This window comes from Lampetra fluviatilis, chromosome 8 (genome assembly GCF_964198595.1).
Source record: "Lampetra fluviatilis chromosome 8, kcLamFluv1.1, whole genome shotgun sequence".
In the NCBI taxonomy this organism is placed as follows: Eukaryota; Metazoa; Chordata; class Hyperoartia; order Petromyzontiformes; family Petromyzontidae; genus Lampetra; species Lampetra fluviatilis.
The window spans coordinates 8,487,148-8,508,357 of NC_136282.1; the positions used below are offsets into that span (position 1 = coordinate 8,487,148).

Below are 21,210 nucleotides of genomic sequence, written 5' to 3' on the forward strand. Positions count from 1 at the left end.
ATTTCAGTGGGTAAACTTCGTCGAAAGTTCATTAATATTTATAAGGCTAGGGGTTGCAGAAATGTAACGCCATAATTTACATTTCTGTTGCTTAACACAATGTTTTAATAGAAACATATATGTAAACACATAGTGAATCGAAAAAAATCTGCCATTTTCATTCCGATTGAAAGTGGAAACATTGCAAAGGAATCTGTAACAAAATAAATAAATGGAGGCATGTTGTGAAATTGTTATGAATTCGCACAACTCCTTTATTCTAAGTTGATTCGGAAATTTTTCAGTTAAACATTGGTTTTCTTGAATGACCCGAGGTCATCATGACCATCATCATCATCATCAGCCATAATCAGCCCAGCGTTTGATGAGGGCCCTTCCTAAGCGCCCGCCATCTCGCATGGTCCTGTACCACAACAATCCCCATGACAACTGCACATGAGTGATTGCATTGCTCCATATCAGCAGTGGACATCCTCTCGGGCACCTTCCCTGCCTTGGCTGTTACTCCGTCACTATTCTTGACAATCGGCCATTATCATTCCAAGCGACGTATCCTGCCCACTTTGATATGTTTGTTGAACTTCTTTCACAACGTATGGAGACAACCGTGCTAATTGGAGGTGTGGGGAAAGGACAACGAACGTAACACAAAAAGCTTTGGAAAATTATTTATTTTAAAATATTTTCTCTTATCTTCATGTCATAGTAGTATATTCAATACAACAATAATAATGTTACTTCGACATATTCGTCTGTTGCTTTGCATAAACAATTTAAAGCTTTCGTGACTGCAGGGATTCATATTCTTGGTTATTTCGGAAAATTCACGTAGAAGGGAAATAATGAAATATAAAATACTAAAAATTCTCACGACGTTTCGACTGCAACACAGTCGAAGTTGATGATGATTGCCTGTGTTGCAGTGGAAACGTCGTGATAATTTTTATTGTTTTATATTTTATTATTTCCCTTCTACGTGACTTTCCCGAAAGAACCAAGAATATAAGTTTGGCTTTTTGGAAGATATCCAACCTGCTCTCATCCACCTTTCTATTTTCTAATTTACGTCGGGCTCCACCTTCAAAGGCTGCCCTACATATGTACATATGCTGCTGTGAGCTTCAGCCGTGTCCCTCTGACACAATTATTTTGCGAACTTGTTGTAAATGATTTTTGTTTTTGCTCATTTATCCTGAGCCCAGCTTTACAGCCTTCCCTATTAAGTTCCTCTGATATTTCCTGTAGGTTCTCCCCATATTCAATGTTACAATCACGATTCCATCAGCAAATCTGGGATGGTTAATATTGTCTCCATTTGGAAAATATATAATTTAGGCCTTGGTTTTTGAGAGCTTGGATGACTGTCAGTATTGAAGGCGATTTCATAGTCTACAAAGGCTAGGCAACTACAACAACAACAACCGCCATTCGCCACTAAGTGGCGGTGACAACACCACGACGATTGTGCCAGGCTATGTGCACGTTGAGGCCACGTAAAGGCTTGGCACGATGATGTTAACATTCATCAGGTCTTTATATAAAACGTGTTACTCGTATGTAACAGGGGCGGTTTCTTCATTAGGGCGATTGGGCGACGCACCACCAATATCATTCAACCACAGAGTCACGCTAGCCGTCACTGTGCCTCTGGATATAGTCCAATCAGCGTCATGTCACGTTCTGTGGAGTACCGCCTCTTTTTGGGCGATTTCACTCCGGCTGAGAATCGCCCCGAGTGGCCCCATAGACTTACATTCAAAGATGTTTTTTTTCGAAAGGCGGGCGCTGCAATGCATTCTCTATGGCTTCCGGGAGGGCTCGCACTAACGTGCTTACGTCATCATATGTAAGCACGTTTCATCCAACAATATAATTTGTCGCCACCTAGTGGAATCTTTAATAAAAGAAACTTGAGTGGATTGTATTAATAGTGAGTATAGAAACAAACAAGATGTATTGTAAGAGTCACTTTATTTTTCATTAATATTAAAGAAGTGAAGTTGCCTTTACATGCTTAAGCTGTTAATTTATCCATTGCATGGGTGGACCTTATCCTTATCAATTATCCAGACATTTGCCCCCCCTGAGAGATTTTGCAGGAGCCGCCACTGGTATGTAATATGGTCGATGGCCGTTTATGAAATTACGTAGTCCGGAGGATTACTGCATCTTCCCATTTGTGTCCTGTTTTATTTAATTACTTCTTTGAGTAGTTGCATGCACACTTGCCAACATCACCGTCAAGTATTTTACAGCATAGCAGTTTTACCGCATTGGCAATTAACTATATGCAGTTTGGGTGCTGAGAAGCAATTATGCTGGTCCTTTTTTGCGTGTGTAAACTTTTTTTTTTAACTGGGATCGTGACTTTTGTTTTTTTTTATCAAAATGCGCGTCCCTCCCCCCCAAGCCTTTTGATTCACAAGGGGTTTTGCTCAAGCGCCTTTGTTGAACTCCAGTGTCGTCCTTTGCAGGCGTCATTAGGAGGTGCGGTAGAGCGAGTTGTTTGATCCTCGGTGCCTTGTCTCACAGCTGGAGTTGTGAGAAGAGCTCCACTCACTCTGCATGCTGTGTGCTTTGTTTGGAGGAAGTCACCTTGGAGAGACCCGTGCTCTGTCTTTATCGCCTGCACTCACGCCTTGTCATTCTCAGGACCGTTTTTGTTTCTCGCTGGTGTCAGGTCCCTCTGTCTTGAGCTGTATGCGTTCGTGTCATTCCCTTTTTTGCTTTGTACATATTTATCTATTTTCATTGTTAAATGTATTATTCTGCTTTTTTGTAACCCTGTAATTATATATCTGTATTTTATGTAATTTTCAGTGTTTTTCTGTGAAGTTTCGTAGCTTTTTTCCCTACTGTGTTCACATGTAGTAGTAATACATGTTCTTATGAATCATTTTTTAATTGTGTATCAGTTTTTTTAATCTCTTTATCTATATCTCTTTCTCATATCCCAGTAATAAGCTGCAGTGTGTTACGATATGAAGGATCTTTCACTTTCTCACTAACTCAATATTTGCTTGTGTTTGTTTCGATCCATATCATTTTTATCCTTTTTTACTTTTCTTCTTTCATATTTCTCTGCTTCACTCCCCAAACGTATCTTCCCCTCATCTCTTTTTTGTTTGCTCTTTTGATGCAGAATAACATTACGGCTTTGTTATTACATTGCTCGTGTTTTTGTCACAGTGAAAAGTTTGAAATGTTATCAGTAATGGACAGCATGCTGATGGTGATAAATGACATTATTATAAATTGTTTTTATGGTGCGGAGGGCTTGCACCAGTTGTTGAATGCGCAATTTTCTATTCGGTAATGTTATAGTTGTACGTATATTAGTTTTATTTCCTGAAACATAATTTTATTAATCCAACCTGCTGTCATCCACCATGTTATTTAATAATATAGGTCTCGGTAATGAGCCCACTAAAATATGCATAATACCTTTTTGATAGGTCAATACGCACAAATTAGGAAATGGATTTAGGAGGTAGAGCTTATACATTGCTACACGTTAATATTCCAAGTGTATTTTTTTGGGCTTGGGCTGCGTGTTGAACATTTATTCCCTCCAGCTTTCACCACATGCTACTGCTACAGGCATCTTCGGGAGTATTTTGCTCAGATTAAAAGTGATTGCAAAACCGCCAATGTTAATATCGTTAATATTGTTCCATGCAAACTAAATTGATAACCCGGTTCTTTTTTTTGAAGTGCGTTTTGGTTTAGTTTGTTGTCCTTCCCCCGTACCTCTGATTAAATGATCATGGTTGGCAACGCACGATGCGAAAGGAGTTCAGCATACATACACATACATACATTCTATTTGCAATAAAATTGAAGGGAAGGAAGAAAAGCTCGGATTATTCAAATGTTCACAGCTGCCAATTTGTGCAATGAATGACAACAAAAAATGGCACTTGCTTCTCAGACACCTCTTTTGTCCATCCAGTCACACAGTGGCGGTCTGAAATTTTGGCTGCGTCGATCGATGACATCTTGATTTGCTGCTTGTTCACCGATTGCCAGAATGTTAACTAGTTCAGTTCAGCTTCTAATCCATTTGTCTGGGACTGCCATGGGCTCCCTAACAAATCTCTTTAACAGAGGCATTTTGTGGAATTGCTTGTGTGCTTTCTATCTGATTTATAGTTTTGTACAATTTTGAAGGTGCACCAAGGAAGTTTTCAAATAAACTTGGTTGTCCACTTCAATGTGGAGTTGCCAAGTGAAAAAATAGTCAACTTTTTAAGATTACTTAATGTACCTGTTTGTCTTTAATTTAATTCACACTGAATTTGGGTCTTTATAAATCCTTTATATTAAGTTCGCTTGCTTGCTTGCGTGCTTGCGTGCTTGCTTGCTTGCTTACGACCGTGCAAATCTTTCGGTCGTTTTGTAACACACTTCCCGTGATCCAATCGAGCTGACATTTTCCACACAGACTCGTTGTGCGTGACAATTAATTTTCGTGAAAAATTTTTTCCAAAATTTTACACTGTTTAGGGAATTTTTTGAAAATATTTTATTACCAATTGCTTAATGCTGGCAGACAATCATCTGACCCATAGGTGTCAGCCATCTCAGGCCAGAGGACGAGAGGACTCTAGCCGCTACGCATATAAAGGATTTAGAGTGAAAAACTTAGTTTTTACGGGTTAATTTTTAGCATTTAAATGTGAGGTTATTTTTGTTTCAGCTACAGTAATGTCTTCTTTGATGGTCTTCTTGCCGCAAAAAAAAAATGCATAAAAATCATTGTTCTTGTCATGTTTGGAACCTAATTTTATTTCTTTGGAATTTTTAAGGATTTTGTTTTCTTTTGTGCGTATTTTAGCTGTCATGGTAAATCAGCATTATCAAAGTCTGGCAACATGGAGAGTGCAGTGGTAGCTCACACTGATGTATTATAATGGTATTCTGGCTGGCTCATAAATAAAGGGCAGAGGAACCTAACCATTTGGCCACCCCTTGGCAGTTTGCACTAATAATCCCTGCAGGGATTGTGTGGAGCTAGATATCACATAGCCATGCCTTATGTCCTTTCCCCCCCCCCACAATTCTTGTGTAAAAGATAAAGGTGCAGTGCTGCAATTTGTAGTTCACGCCACTATTTGCTGAAGGGCCTCCACTCGAGGGAGCTCTAGAGAGCCCCTCTTGAAGTACTTGGCCTACTCTTCCACGCTGACCAGATAGATTGGAATAGGTGGGAATACACACACTCTATGCCACTACACATGGCCTGCCGATCAACTAACTGTGGTGTAGTCATTCATACTGCTGGATGGACAGAGGCGAGGGTGGATTTAATTCACCTGGCCATTGTGTTAATTGCCACGCTGGGAGATCGAGCTGGTGACCTTGATTTCAGGTTCAGTGTGTGCCTACCATCATTGCACTGCGGCAGCATCCTTAATTCTGTTGTAAAAAACAAATAAATAAGGGAATATCCCACGCATCGCGCCCACTCCACATCTTGACGAAATATTCTTGGGTCTTTCGGTAAAGTCACGTAGATAGAAAATAAAAATTTAAAAATGTTAAATTATATTGAATAGGATTTTTATTTAATTATTTTAAATTGTATTTATTCTTTTTATTTTCTACCTACGTGAATTTACCGAAAGAACCAAGAATATGAATTCTTGCCGTCACGAAAGTTTTTAGTCAAAATCTTGACGAAAGTGAATTTTCATGTGATTTTGGTGAAGACCTGTCGCTTACATCCACTGCTATCAACGGGACAAATGGCTCAGGCGCTGCGTTTATGCCACGTCTGTGCCGGCGTGAATTCGCGTTATCGCAGGCTCAAGACCCCCTTTCCCATGGTGGATGGACAGGCTTGAAGAAGGGTGGTGGTTTGGGGGGCGGGGGACCTCACACTTGGCTTGCCACCTGCTTTCCGAATATCAACTCACTTCACCGCACCTGTTATCACTCAAGGAAGTCTTAATTGCATTTATCGTTAACGCGTGACTTAGGACTCCAGCTGTGCAGTAAAAGCAAAAAAACGATTGCGCTTCCCGTGGGCTAGAAACGGCACTGAAGAGTGTGATGGCGGTACGAGAATGGGAGTTGTGGTGGTGGTGGTGGTGCACGTCTGCTTGTCTGCCACCCAGGTAGCCGATCTGCGCCTCTGCGACCTTGGCGTTAATTGCGACGAGGATGCATGGGGTGGTGTTTTTTGCTCGTTCGCGTCATCCGTGTCAGGCAGCCTTCGCACGGGGAGGGAGGGGGCCCTTCTTTCTCTTGCCTGTGTCTACCGTTAGCAAACAGTCCGCAATATGGAGGCTGTTATGGGCAAAGGAGAAGCGTGGACCCAGTGTGAATGGGTCTTGCACTCTGCGGAGCTCTTTAGCTCTGCCAAGGGGAGTTTCCTGCTCCCACTGACTTTGGAACAAAGTAAAAACGACCTGATTTTATTACTTTCGAATAAAAAGAGATTAATTTTTTTGATCTACGCTCCTGAAAATGGTGTAATATGCTGTATGGTATATGTCCTGCCCATCTGTTATGAACAGTGAGCATCTCTAGTTGGCAATGCAGTTAAATTTAAACCATAATTTGTGAGTTTAGGTCATCTCCAATGACCAGAATTCATGTGCCAGGCACACTGTTTATATACACGGATGACTTTCAATTTGGTTCATGTCTTCATAATTTCAAATGGGTAATTGAAGGGTAACAGCACATCTTGTGGACGTTGTAATCATGGATATGAATGGCAAATGTTTTACCACATAGATGTTATTTTTATTGCATCAACATGAGCATCATCAGCGCCACATATTTGCAATCATCATCAGCAGCCACACACAACCTACAGTGCAAGTTGTGCTCTTTATCAGTGTAATCTGTATTTGTTAATGGCAAACTACATTCACGTGTTCGAGGAATAATAACGTGAGCTGTTTACACGTAATATATTGCTCCGTCTCGCTCTCAGCGGGACACATTGTGGTACAGTGGTTATTAATTAACGTTCACAATGTCACCAAACTAATGAGCCTCTTCCGTTCATGGAAGGAGGTGGATATAATAAAATGTGGTGCTTTTGTGCACGTCTCTCTTGCAGCTCGGTGGCTGTGGCATCCTGGGTGTGGGCATTTGGCTGTCGGTCACTCAGGGGAATTTTGCGACCCTCTCGCCGGCCTTCCCACTCCTCACGGCTGCCAACCTTCTTATTGCTGGTGGAACCATCATGATGATTGTGGGCTTTCTCGGCTGCCTGGGAGCCATCAAAGAAAACCGTGCCCTGCTGCTCACAGTACGCCCTTTCCCCTCGCGCCCCCGGTGCCACGCTTGTAAACGCACTCACCTTCTGTCGCTCGCATGGATTTTCATTCTCGAAGGAAACCACCAAAACGACGGCCCAAATGACGGCTCTGCAAAGGGCGCTTGTTTGCGGAAAGATTGAACGCCCCTCCAACGGAATCGCATTCAATTTGAAATAATTGTGGGAATTAAGGGCCTGTAAAATATGCACACTCGTGCACAATAAAGGCTTTAGAGACGATGATGTCAAGCACTTTATTTTAAATTGGCAGTATTTTTTACGAATCCTAGTTTACATATTTTCTGGATGTAATTTTCACCGAAACTATGTAATTACTCAACAGGGTTGTCATGTTTTAAAATAGATTAAAAACATTTGTGGTAAAATGTATAATTGGGGCTTAATTTCAGTTTTGTGGGGGCGCCTCAGAAAATATTCCATGAGAAATTAGACGCTGGGTGCAATGACCTCTTTACAAAAATACACTTAAAGTACTAGAATATAAACTAAATGAATGAGAGTAAAATGTGCTCCAAGGTGTTTGAGCTCCAGCAATATTTCGAATAAGAAATTAGTTCAGGATTGTAAATTTAATTCATCACGACAGGCTTGCTTATTCAGCAATGAGAAAGTACCTTGCTTAATGCGTAAACATATTCGCTCAATGAGACCATACAAATAGCTCATTTCTCCTTGCCGCATTACCATCTTAGCTCCTATTGCATATTATCTCAGCCTGCGTGGATACACTTTTAATGTTTTCAGCCATGCTCTATAAATATGCACGCGGGCCACATGCCTATTAGTCAACACACTGACTCGTATGTTTTTCGGCAATTTTGTAGAAAATTAGAGCCTCGGATTTGTCTGGTAATAAAAATTATCGACCAGAAACGTACAAGAATCCAAATTAAGCCTTTTTTTGTTTTTCTCAGTAATTATAAACATAATTTACAGCATATCCATAAAGGTACCGTGCAATATTAAAGAATTGCAATTTGCAGTTTTAGCTTGGTTGATACAACTATACGAAGATCCCACGTAAAACCTTACACACTTTTTAGGGCAAGTACTGTAAGCGAGCACCGAAGAAGGCTGGCACGGTACACAAGGGGGCGGGTGGCCACCACCACGCCCGGCCGCCTTTGTTTTACTAGTGGCGATTTTTACATACGAAGCCAGGTACTTATTTGAGGCTGCGTCGATCTAGGGGAGGCGCAGGACCTATTCATATAATTGTCACTGGTGTTTGCCGTGAGCAGGAATTCACCAGATTCGTTACACAGCACGCTAACCACTGTATAGTATATAGAACTATACACACACACACATCCACACTCTCTTTCGTATGAAGGTTTCATCGTATGAAATTCATCCCTCTAAACTGACACATATCCACCATGGTGTCAATGGCACACGTAGTATTGACGTTCAACTTCTTGAGCACAATTATTTTGAAAACTTCCACTTTATCTGCTGTTAAAGTTCACTCAAGCATTTCAGTTTTTTGGCATACACTTCAAAACATAGAATGAATACATCGCCGATGTTTCAACCATGCTTTTAAAACTACTGTCTAATTATAATTCCTTATTAATCGAAAATGCCTTTATTTACACCTTGTATATTTGTTGAATGTTGTCTTCCAATCTCCACAGTTTTTCATCCTGCTTCTGATCATCTTCACGCTGCAGCTGATTGGGGGCATCTTGTTCATCGTTTACGAGGATGTGGTATGTTACGCATCTTTTTTGTTTGTTCATCAATCGCTTTGTTATTGCCTCTGTCACTCTCTATAAAAGAGTGACATTTCCCACGGTTGCAAAAGAATGGGGTGTTTCAGTTGAAAACTGCATTTTGTGCGTTTTTTTTTATCTAAGTGGTCCATTCAGCCTCGGAGGAGGCCGCCTCACCTTGGAAATTCAAGGTGACTGTTTTGTTCACGGCTGGCAATTTCCCCCTTTATCTTTTTAGTCTTGTATTGCCAACACATGTCCCGTGGGAGGGTTTGATTTCTGTAACTCTGCCTCATGTCAGCAGTGGAACACATTGGCGGGGTGAGGGCTCTGGTAGCAAAAACTGTATTGTCACACTGAAAGTAAAAAATATACAATTTATCGCGACATATATGAATAGTGGAATGTTGCAACAGTCAAGTGAAATATTTTAAATAATTATTTGATGTGAGTGTGAGGACTTGCCCGCATTGTTGATAATCAAGGCTTAGTTGTGGTCAACTGAGAATCCTTGTATATCAAATGACAAGTGTGGTATTGAATGCAATATATTTCTAAGCTCATGAGCATGCCGTGTTAGCTGCAGAATATTTTACCATGATACGTATGAAGAACATGCATTGTCACTATGGTATTACATATAATTTTCACGCAAGTGGGAAATAATAAATAATTATGAAGCACGTATTATATTGCACGCAGTTTTACAATAAAATAGAATGCATTACATTTCTGAATGTATTGACCTTGGCTTCAAACCACAGCTTATAACTAACAAATGAATGTTGTGAGTGGTACAGTCATTGTTTGAAAGTAAGCTCCGAACTTCTCCCACTGCTAAAATCTGGCATGTTGTGCTGCTTAAATAATTACAAATAATTAATCCAAGGGGAATGCTGTGATATCTGTTTGACAAAGTATGACTGAAGCGGCCGGTGCAAACCAGTTTCCTATTGTGCTCGGCAGTCAATATTCCCAATGGCCCCACACTGGCAGCAAACAAACACGCGTATGTTTTTGTCAGTATGCCACGCGTGTGAAGAATCACAGCCGCAGTCTTTTTTTATTTCGAATGCCAGCTTCTCCGAGGCTCGCGGACATCGTTGGCGGCACATCATCTCACAAAAAAACACAAAAGGAAAAATGAAGGAAACTTACCCGGCTTTAAATAGAGCGTATTGCATCATTAGCATGCACGAGTTTTACTCACTAATCTTGCACTATAAAGTGTATTTTTTTGCCGATCAGTGTGTCACAACATTGCCGTTTTATAACAAGTCGGAAACACATTTGCTGAAAGATTAAGCAATTTTTATATAATGCACGCTTTTGATGAAGAATAATTGTCAATATAAACATACAAAAAGTATGTTAGTAAATGTATTATATATAAAATCATTAGTGCTATTGCAAAAAAATATTTGAATTCATGACTTTGAAATCTGCACACAATGATGTAACAGTTTTCCTATACGAAGTACATCCTGCACACATTACAGCTCTCTTCACTGAGAAAGTGGTAACTAACAGCTTAATTAAGTAGACAGCCACGAATGTCTGCAATTAATAAGAGATCTGACTGTTGTAAATTAAATGGCATCCATTAATTGTTTTCTCAGCAGGGTGCTTCCCACCAGAGTCCACGAAGCCTTATTATTTGCGAGGCCCGATGTCCAATTGTAGGTGGTTGATTCATTGTGTCAGATCCCATTGTATGGATCCATGGCTTGATTTTTGTTTTACTGCATATTGTCTGGCATGAAGGCTGATGTTTTGCTTGCTGGAAGCTTCTTTAGAAACGGCACGTGGAGCAAAACATCAGACATTGTGCCGAACAACACATGGGTACAATCCAAAAATCATCGGAACAACGGCAATAACCCATGAAATAGTAGATCCCACTTATTGGCTTGTCCAAATAAACTACAAACTTGCTGGTTTGACCTGCTTTGTTCCATCAAGGAGGTCACGATTATTATTATTACGATTCCTTACCCAGAAATGCCTCACTGAGTCCCATGAATCCTTTTTCAGGATGGTCCAGCAGTTCGGCAACGATTGTGTAACGTGCAATTGAAGTAATTTGCATAGTTTGGTAAATCTGGGCACGTGATGCTGGATACAACGGCCTTCTCTCGCGAATCACATCACGGGATCGTTAACGTCCACTCTGAAGCAGACTGTGTGTATTATTATGATACTGGTAGGAACCTCCTGGTTACACCAGCCCACAGGGGATTATTGTGTCCGTCCGTCATGCAGGGAGGGGCTGGGTGTGGAGGGTGTGGCTGGGTGGGTAGGGGAGGGTGGGGAGGGGCTGGGTGGGGAGGGTGGGGAGGGGCTGGGTAGGGAGGGGAGGGGAGGGGCTGGGTGGGGTGGGTGGGTGGGGCTGGGTGGGGCTGGGTGGGTGGTGGGAGGGGTGGTGCTGGGTGGGGAGGGGCTGGTCACCCCGTGGTGCCCTTATAAAACTCAACGTTTAACCTACTCACGCCGGTTTGTGCCCGCCCTCGCAGTCGGGCATATTTGTGGAATACACCACGCCGCCGTTGACCCTGGCCATTGACCGAGCAACCCAACGTTCCTACCAACTCCATTCGCAGGAATGTGTTGTTAATAAACTCGCGGTAATTACCAGGGCAGCTGCCGGATTCGAATCGGGAACTTCTGCAACAAGCGGCGAACGTGCTTCCGCTGGGCCGAGTCCAAGAGATTTACTCTCGCTTCCAGAAACACCAGCATGTTGAACGTGGCCTGGTCAGCATTGACTAAAGAATGGAACACAGTGTCCCTTACCTGACTGCACTCTCTGTGTGTGCGTGTGTGTCATGCCTAATTAAGGGCCATGGAGCCAACACTGTAGACAAATGACCGGCAGTTTTAATTTGGTTTTCAATTTAGCAAATAACATGTCTCCCAATAGCAATTGACCACACTTTACCTCGGTTATCTCCCAATAAACAAGTGCTAATAGCAAACACTGAAGCCACTGGGGATTGTGAGCCTGAAGGATTAGTTGGCAGGTTGATTGCAGGGATCGATTGCAGGAGAATTTTGGATGGGCCGTTGAGGTTCCTTGATTTAAAGCATTACAAGCAACGGTTTCTACATGAGTACACAAGATAATGAAAGGCATTGTCAACTTTTAAGGTAAACACGATTCTGAAATGACTGTGCAAAACTACGCTAATTTTATTTATTGCAGACGATGATTTGTATCCACTTTACTTGTTTTTCTTATTTGAATGAATTCTGAAGTAATGATGACTAGCTATTGCCCATCGAATGTGATCGAATACTCTTAATACATTGGCAACAGCTGTGCAAAAAGACTGAAATCCAGGCAGGCACATTGCCAATGCATTACGGACAGACAGACGTATAGACGGAAACTTTTATTTACAACCAGGTAGGCTCACACGGCATTGACCAGCATCGTGAAGTATGGTCACACAACCCTACGTGGCTGACATGGTGTATGGAGGCCGCCAGCTGTACGTTGTAACTAAGAGCCCGTTGAGATCGAGCCGATTTTTCCAACACATTAACGCATATTTGGACAAACTTACAGAGGACGAATCCTATAATAAAATAACACATTAAGCTTTGCAGATTCAAAGTGCAAGCCAAACGAAGCCAAATTAAGCTACAATAGAGCACATGAATAAATATAGCTTGTGATATTAGGAAATTAAAAATAAAATGCAACAACGTTTACGTTTTTTTATTTAAATGGGGTAGCAGTTTATGATGCAGTTATATATTGAGGGTTATATTACATCAAAATAATTAGCAATAATGTTGCCGGTGTAGTGAATCCTGCATTGAATTCTTATTATCTGCATAACATTAGCTTGCATGCTTAATTCTAAAGAAGATATATTGGGAGTATGACATAACTATATTAGCGATGATGATTGTAATTAATCGACCCATACTAATAAGCCAATTTTGATATCATCCCATCTCACCTAAATGTGTCCCACATCCAGGTTTTGTTAGTTTACAGTGACTCACCTCTGATGAGTCACTCAAAGCCTGTCCTTCACAGCTCCACACACAGACGTACAGTACTTACACCTGCCAATTTGCTAGTCGTGTGCACGGTACATTGTCTAATTTGCAAGGCTAGCGTGTCCATGTTGTATGTCAGAGGTGTGGACTCGAGTCATGTGACTTGGACTCGAGTCAGACTCGAGTCATGAATTTGATGACTTGCGACTCGACTTGGACTTGCATAACAATGACTTTGTCCCACCTATGAGATGTGGACTCGAGTCATGTGACTTGGACTCGAGTCAGACTCGAGTCATGAATTTGATGACTTGCGACTCGACTTGGACTTGCATAACAATGACTTTGTCCCACCTCTGTTATATGTGCTCATGCGCAGCAAAGACTTAACATATTATTACAACCTATGCTAATATTTCAATAAACATGGCAATGGTCTATGTGACTAAGCCTTGAAAAAGGTGCCATCGAGAAGAGAAAATAAAGCGGGAGCATATAGGCATTTAAAGTAAAACATTTCTCTCCTTATTTTGACCTTTTAAGAATATAATACCAGCGCAATCAGATTTAGCAGTGTGTACTGGCCTTAGGAATCAATGTTAAGGTCACAGCAGAATTAATAAACAATTGGAATGTTCTCAAAACATTGAAACCGAGTTGTGGCGTTTTCTGAATTAAAATCTGTTCAGAGATTAGCATTTCTTAAAGTGTTTAATATTGGTTACACTTTTTATATCGACTCATGCTACACTTTCAACACAAACTTTGCATGGTAATGATTACATTCCAAACTTAACTTCTGTTTTCCCATTCTTGCCTTATTGTAAAAAAATTTAACTTTGCCGAAGTATAGTAGACTCATCGAGTTGATATTTTACACTGTACAATTAAGACTTATAGGTTTACAGATCATGAATAATAAATAGCCAGCCTGCTCTTGGCTTCTTTATCACCAGGGGGTGATCCTAAGTTATTCGTGTTGTCTCGACAACCCCAATATAAAGGCCAGGTTGCCCACAACCCCAATACCTATAAAAATTGATGGCACAATCCTGCATAGGCTCTGCACGATATACATCAAGCATGGGCAATGTCCGACTCCACTTCGCTGTCCTGCATCTTTATGGGATGAGCGATGTGCAGGGCTCCGAAATGTCAAATAATACACATTAAAGTGAAATATTTATGCCACAGAGATGTCATTGGGGTTTTTTTTGCCATATCCTGCAAGGCATCACCATTTACATCAATGTCAAGCATTCCAGACCCCACTGGTGGCTAGACCCACTCCTTCACCATCAAACTCATCAACACACGTGTGTATTACTTATCGTCAAGTTAACGAGTGAATGCATAGGTTCGGGTGATGTGGAAGGATGGACTGTGCGTGGCTCACAAAACCCGATAGAGCGATAGCAATTACCCATCTCTTTATTTATTTATTGACTGATTTGTATATTTTTGTTGACTGATTTGTATATTTTTCCCTTCTACAGATTGACTCGTATGCACAAAAGGACCTGATTCATGGCCTTAAGCTGTACGGCCAACAAGGCAACGTTGGGCTCACCAACGCATGGAACATCGTGCAGACGGATGTGAGTATCTCGGGCAATTGGCAGGTGGATGTTATGCGTCCCAGTTTAATTTTTCACCCTTCAAAAATTCATGCCAGAGTAATTGGAAAGTGGTTCTAGGGATTATTGCTTTGCTATTAAAATGATACAGCATGTGGCTACAGGCTATCCAAGTATTTTTATTATTATTATTTAGCGGGAACGTTCAGTTACATCATGTAAGCATCCACCTGGGATTTTTAATCTCGTGTTTGAGTATTCAAAATAAACCGTATTTGAATTTTCAATTCTGTTACCCGAAAGAGTGAAAAATATCAATTTTAAACGTATTTTAAGCGACGAAGACATAAATATTAAATGTATTATATGCATATTTAAAATTAATACGTGTCAAAAGATGGCAGGAGAAAAATGATAAAAACTTTAAATGTATTGAATTACAGTTTTGTGATTACAATGTGGCGAAAGAACGTACAGAATTAACATTTTCATTTCATTTTATATTGGATGGACTTGTATATTTTTTATACCCTCTTGGTTATTGCAATGGCTTTCAGCCAAGGTCATTACTACATCACATTATAGCATTAACAGCACCTTGCTAATAGCTTTTTGTGATGTTCGCGAATCACTCAATGGCGGTTTTTCTCATGCAGGTTTAATGTCAACATGAGTGTCGAGACGATTTCTGTCTCCTTAACTGCCACGCGAAAAGGCTTTGTTGACGTGACTCGTCGACGCGTGCCTCCTGCTCAAGAGAGGCGGAGGAAAATTCTGAATCAGAATCTTTATTTATCCTGGAAGAAATTCGATGAGCTGTGAAGCTGTTTTTCACAGATGTCCAGAAAACGGTAGACGCGGGCCGATATCGGCTCAGGCACTCGTATGTGCAGAGGCTCACGTTCACGTCGCCGTGAAATACCGTCGCCCTCGCCCAATGTCACTGGCGAAATCTTGCGAGATTTACGGTGCTCAGGACTTATCTATATATAGCTCTACATACGTGACGAATAGAACGCTTCCTATACAGTGTGATATTATTGAGCAGATGTGGGTGTGCAGGGTCTGGGGGAGAGTCAATTGCCGAGACAGGTGGCGACGAAAGGGAAAACCTCAGATCAGATGGTGGGATATTGTTAGGGCAGATCTTTGGGCCTCTGTGTGGGCCTGTTGGTTTCTCTGTCAGTCTTAAGAGTAGATGTTGGGATACTACTAGAGCAGATCTTGGAGGTCGTGTATCCACTGTGCAGCCGCTGCGGAATTTGGCAGAGGTTAGAACGCTTTGGCGAGATGTGGCGGCATCAATGACTTTAAGCATGACACCATCTTGATCTTGATATACAGGGTATATCAAGAGTATATGTAGAGCATATCCTCTGTATAGTATCGACTGCAGGTTTACTATATATACTGCACTATTATGTGTTCTGCATATTTAATGTATAGTACATACTATGCATGTGCAGTAAATACTACAGTAGAGTATATATCGTCCATGTACTGTATCCAAAAAATACTATATAGTATGGATATAAGACATTTAATTATTAAGTTAATTCTTAGTTTAAGAATGGAACGTGTGTGTGGCATGCGTGTTGCAGTAGCGCAGTTGTTAGCACACTGCACTGCGAACCAAGTGGGGCCTGTGTTCCATTCCCACTCACGGCTGACACCAGTGGCGAATGTCTGAACCGATCCTGAGACTCCTCTAGGTCGACTTAGCCTGAAGTGAGTACATTGTGTACAGTACCTGATGCGATGTCAAAATCAGTACTGGGGAGACAAAACGCGGCTTGTCTCATTGTTTTCACTGCCGCGCTGGGTGATTGGACCGGCCACCTCTGGATTGCATATCCAAGTGTGCTAACGATCGCACCAAGCAGTTTATCAATTAAGCTCTCCGTCATAAATAATTTGTAAAAAAAATGCTATAATAATAGCACGTTAACATGCTGGTCATGTAAACTTACTAGGGTGATACTTGTTTTTACACTCGCTGGTGTGGAACCAAATTTGTGGCGTTTTTAACGCTAAGCATTTTGCATCAGCCAACTCCCATTCCACTCCAGTCTCAGTTCACTTACACGGGCCTCTATGCAGATGCTGCTGAGGGACACTGCAGAGTGAATGGGGCTTAATAGGCCATTTAACACTTGCACATGAGCAGTCGTTAGATCATTAAGCACAAATAAGTTATAGTAATGATTTTTTAAAATAATAAATTACTGCCTTAGGTTTTAACTTTCCACCGTAAATTTGTGTTAACTGTTGATAAACTTTGAATGTGTAACATGAATTGCTATTCATGAATTTGTAGCAAATGTCTTTTTTGCAACCTTTGAACATTCCGCATCATGCTGGTTCTAGTTTGGCATTTCCAGCGTAACATTAAACCATATTTGAAAGAAAAAAAACGTTGCTGCCTCCCTGGGTTCCTGGCTGGCTGGCTGGCTCGCAAGTGTACGTGCATGGTAGAGGGATGCATCCCTCAGCGTTGAGCCGGGTTCGTGCGTTACACCGACGTCACGCCCCCCAACTCCTTGGCTTTGTATCCCATGCAGACGCGCGGCCGGTGCTGTACGTATGTATGTCGAACTTCTTTCGCACCATACGCAGCCGACCGTGATAATCGGAGGTGCGGGATGTATGGAGTTACATTAATCATGTGTAAATATTACGTAAAGGTGAATGCATAAAGTAATCAAGAAGCCTGACTATTTCATATACTATTTTAGAATTTTTTTTGCCGGCTAGCAAGACGTGACATCAGGTGGGAGGGATGGAGGGACAAACGTTACGTCCAAGAGATGGGCGGGTCTGCTAGTTACAAATAGAAAAGCACTTTGAAAACTTGATGTAAGCATAAAGTGTACACATTTCAATTTACAGAACAATGTGGTCATCCAGGCGAGGCAACCAAACCCATCCAGTCTGCTTGAAAAAAAAAGCACATCAAGCCATTTTCACCTCCCAAGGCACAAACAAAAAGCTGGGACATATCATGAGGCATAAGAGTCTCTCACAATACCAGAATAGGGAGGAACTACGAACTACGCCTGATCAGGCGTAGTTCGGTAAAACGTTGTACTCGAATTGTAAATGTTGTGGGTTTTTTCTCCCACACACCAGTGTGCTGAGCTAATAACGAATTGGCATGTTTTGTTTACGTGACACACCTTACTGATTGGCTGTCGGGTAGTAGCGGATTTAACGACACATTAATATTTACACAATCTAACCAAAAAAAACCCTCATATGGATAATATTGGTCGTGAACGCCTACGTGTTAAATGTATGAATGGTGTTGTATTGAGTGGTTTATTGTTACGCAACTCACAGAAAAATGGGGCCTTTAATGTCCTGGGAAGAGTCGTAGATTTCCCAGGACGGCTATGTCACAAGGAGGACGTCCTCAGAAAACCAATATAGTTGGCAACCCTTTCAACAACCTCTTCCTTCACCTTCCCCCCACCCTCATCACCTTCTCGATTATACTATTCGTCTTCTCCCCTCCCAACATGCCCTCACACGGACCGTGTTCTCTCGCAGTTCCATTGCTGTGGCGTGGGCAACTACACGGACTGGTTCGACGTTTTTAAGAAAAAACAGGTCCCTGACTCCTGCTGCCTGGAGTACAGCAACGGCTGTGGGAGCATCTTAACCTCCATCACCAACATCAACTCGGTGAGGACCGAAGCTTCAGACCCAATTCCCCCACTACATTTTGCAACATCTTTCGGTTCACTCACACTGGAAACGCGTCTCCGCAACCTGTGTGCTTGCGCTTCATGTGACTATCGCTCTATAAATAAATAAGTAGGCACTCCTCAACGAATAGAGCCACTTTGAAAGGAATGATCATCTCTACCCGTGCGTGTGGTTTATCTCCACATTATACAGAGGTTCCCTGTATAGCCTTTAACAGAGTGTTGGGGAAAATGCTGTTAGCGAGCACCTATTAAGGCCTGCATAGCGAAAGAGAGTATCGCATAGCCAGCATGACACCAAACTGCCTTTGTCTACCCGAGTACGTGTGCATGCTACACCGGGTTCTCATTTGAGGATCTAAGGGAGGCCCCCAGGCCTGATAACTGTGACAGGGAATTGAACTGAGGTTGCAAGGTTTGCATTGCATTGTGCAAACCACTCCATCACCAACAACGATTTACAAGTGTGATGCACTCCTAAGGTGCACCACTGTACCGTATATCTGCACGTACACCAACAGACTGTTGGTGCAAGCGCCTTTAGCGAGCACCTTTGAAGACCGGCATGGCACACAAGGGGGTTGGTGGTCCAACACCACGCCTGGCCGTCTTTGTCTTCACAGTGCTGATGTTTACATACTGTATCAGGAACTCATATATGGCTGAGTCGACTTAGGGGAGGCGCGGGACTGATTAAAATATTCAGCACTGTTATTGGTCATGAGTGGGAATTAAACTCTGCTCTCTGAGCTAGCCACTGCGCTACTGCTCTACCCTATCTGCACATCCACCCACCATACAAACACATGTAATACTATCAGTGACAGGACTATGGAAGTCTTTACAAAAAAAAGCAAAATAACGTGATGTGCACAGGATACCTTCAATAGTCCAATTAACTATATTGGCCACAGCTGTTGTGAATACGATTGGAAAAATCAGCGAGGGCATGCAGTATTTGTCTAACTGTGATGGAATTCTGATCAATCTCATTTGCTGGGCATGCATTCCTGTGAAAAATGGAACTGGTGACAGAGCCAAGAGGACTTACTTCGACAGTCATTGATTTTCATTCTCAACTGCAATTTAAAAAAATGGTCTCTAACCAGAATAGATTTTTTTTATAATACACATATTTTTACTGTTTTCTGATTATTTGAAAAAAGTCCGCATATCCAGTACGGCCGTATAAATTGTTTCAAGACCTCAATGTGCAAGTATCTTGCTGTTTTTTTTTTACTGTAAATGCGCTAGTATGCAATTGCAGTAGTTCTCCGTTAGCCCATTTGAATGTAATACATTACGTTACATTTCTCAAATATTGCCTTGAACAAATGTTAAACATTTCAAATAACCAAACTCTTTTCAGGCCATACTTTAGCATTTCACGTCCCAGCGATGAGTTTCATCTGAACTGGTTTCCCCCCTCCCCCAGCCTCCCTCCAGTCACCAAAATTCATTAACCAAGAGTGGTGAAGTATGGTCAAAACAACCCCCAATCACTGACGGTGGATTGACAAAGGGCTCATAATTATTGAGGGCATCCTGCTTGGATATAAATGGGAGTCTGGAAACAGCGCTGGCTGCTGCAGAAAAGTGCAGCCCTATTGATTGATTGCGTGAGCTATTCAACATGACCCTGGGTGTCACATGATGGAGAGAGGACCAACTCCTCGGTCATTGATTTTCGCTCAGCAAAGCTTGTAATTTTCTCCCAAAAAGGTCAAATGTTTTAACAGGAAGTTAAGAGAGGTGACTCCATTGTCCTATTTTTGTCACCGTATGCATGTATGGTACGTTTCGTGGGAATGTAAATTATTCTCCCTCTGCCCCCCCACCCTCCTCCACCAGTGATTGGATTATTTTCCACAATGCCTGGTTATGATTTGATTCAAGAGTTGATTATTTTTGCCTCATTTTTGCCATCTCGTTTGTTTTGTTTCTCATATTCTTTGTTTGTCTAGTGTTGTTTGGTCCGTTGGCCTAAATATGATATTATTTGGATAAATCGCAAATTTATTCTTGCGCAAATGAGTTAATGCATCTATTCTGGGCATAATAATTTATGTTAAGGCATGGCTTTATGGCATCAATACAAGCCTAATATCTAGTAGTCTTTAAGAAAAAAAAAGTTTGATTTCCAAAAGACAAAGCAAAAAGCCTCAACTGTCTGTGGCTGCCATTTTCATCAGTCAAGGACACTGCAAATGCCTCTGTTGAACGTGATTTGTGTCACTTACATTTCATGTAGGTTTTTAAATTACTTGATACCTTCTGGTTAAAGATTCTCATTGATATGTTTAATACTATACATGCCTTTTATGTTACAGTAGAAAGATATATTGGCATTGCCTTGCTAACCTTTTGATGATTTTCTTTTATTTTTTGTCACGGCACATGGTGATTAGTTTTGGATCAGCGCTCTGCTTTTCTCAGCTGGTGTCCCTTTGGAAGCCCTAATGAACACGTCATGAGGACCTTCGTCAGTGAGCATCATCCATCATTGCCGAGCCAGCCGTGCGCATGCCTCCTTTGATAAAGCGTTCATCTCTTGGGCAGCGGCATGAGACGGCCAGATGCCAGCCCTTTGATCCCGGGTACTTGATGAGCTTCATGAAAATCGCAAGCATCTGTTCATGCTGTTCTGTCCACAGCAAGCCACGTGGGTCATGTGTCAGCACTCTGTGAATGACCGACTTACTGGCTGGCAGGCAATTGGCTTGCACCAAAAGAGGATTTCCAAGCTAATTTACTCGGATGTTTTCTGTGTGCGTGTGTCCAGGGTTGTTACGACAAAGTGAAAGTGTGGCTGCAGGAGCACCTCATGGTTGTTGGCATATTTGGCCTGTGCATCGCTTTGATTCAGGTAGGGATATTTTTCAAAACATGCGCTATAACTAGTG

At 41.7% G+C, this 21,210-nt stretch overlaps 1 protein-coding gene across 3 annotated transcripts in view; it reads left to right on the forward strand.

The window, feature by feature from the left end:
• Positions 1-21,210, forward strand: part of TSPAN4 (tetraspanin 4) — a 76,797-nt gene that overhangs the window by 51,484 nt on the left and 4,103 nt on the right. For 2 of the 3 annotated variants that reach the window (XM_078859030.1, XM_078859027.1), the window contains 5 exons: positions 7,076-7,267; positions 8,935-9,009; positions 14,520-14,621; positions 18,150-18,284; positions 21,090-21,173. In XM_078859030.1, coding sequence (XP_078715156.1) covers positions 7,076-7,267; positions 8,935-9,009; positions 14,520-14,621; positions 18,150-18,284; positions 21,090-21,173 — 588 coding nt within the window. Of the gene's footprint in view, positions 1-7,075; positions 7,268-8,934; positions 9,010-14,519; positions 14,622-18,149; positions 18,285-20,715; positions 20,797-21,089; positions 21,174-21,210 lie in introns of those variants that run through there. The other variant, XM_078859028.1, reaches the window with a different exon arrangement.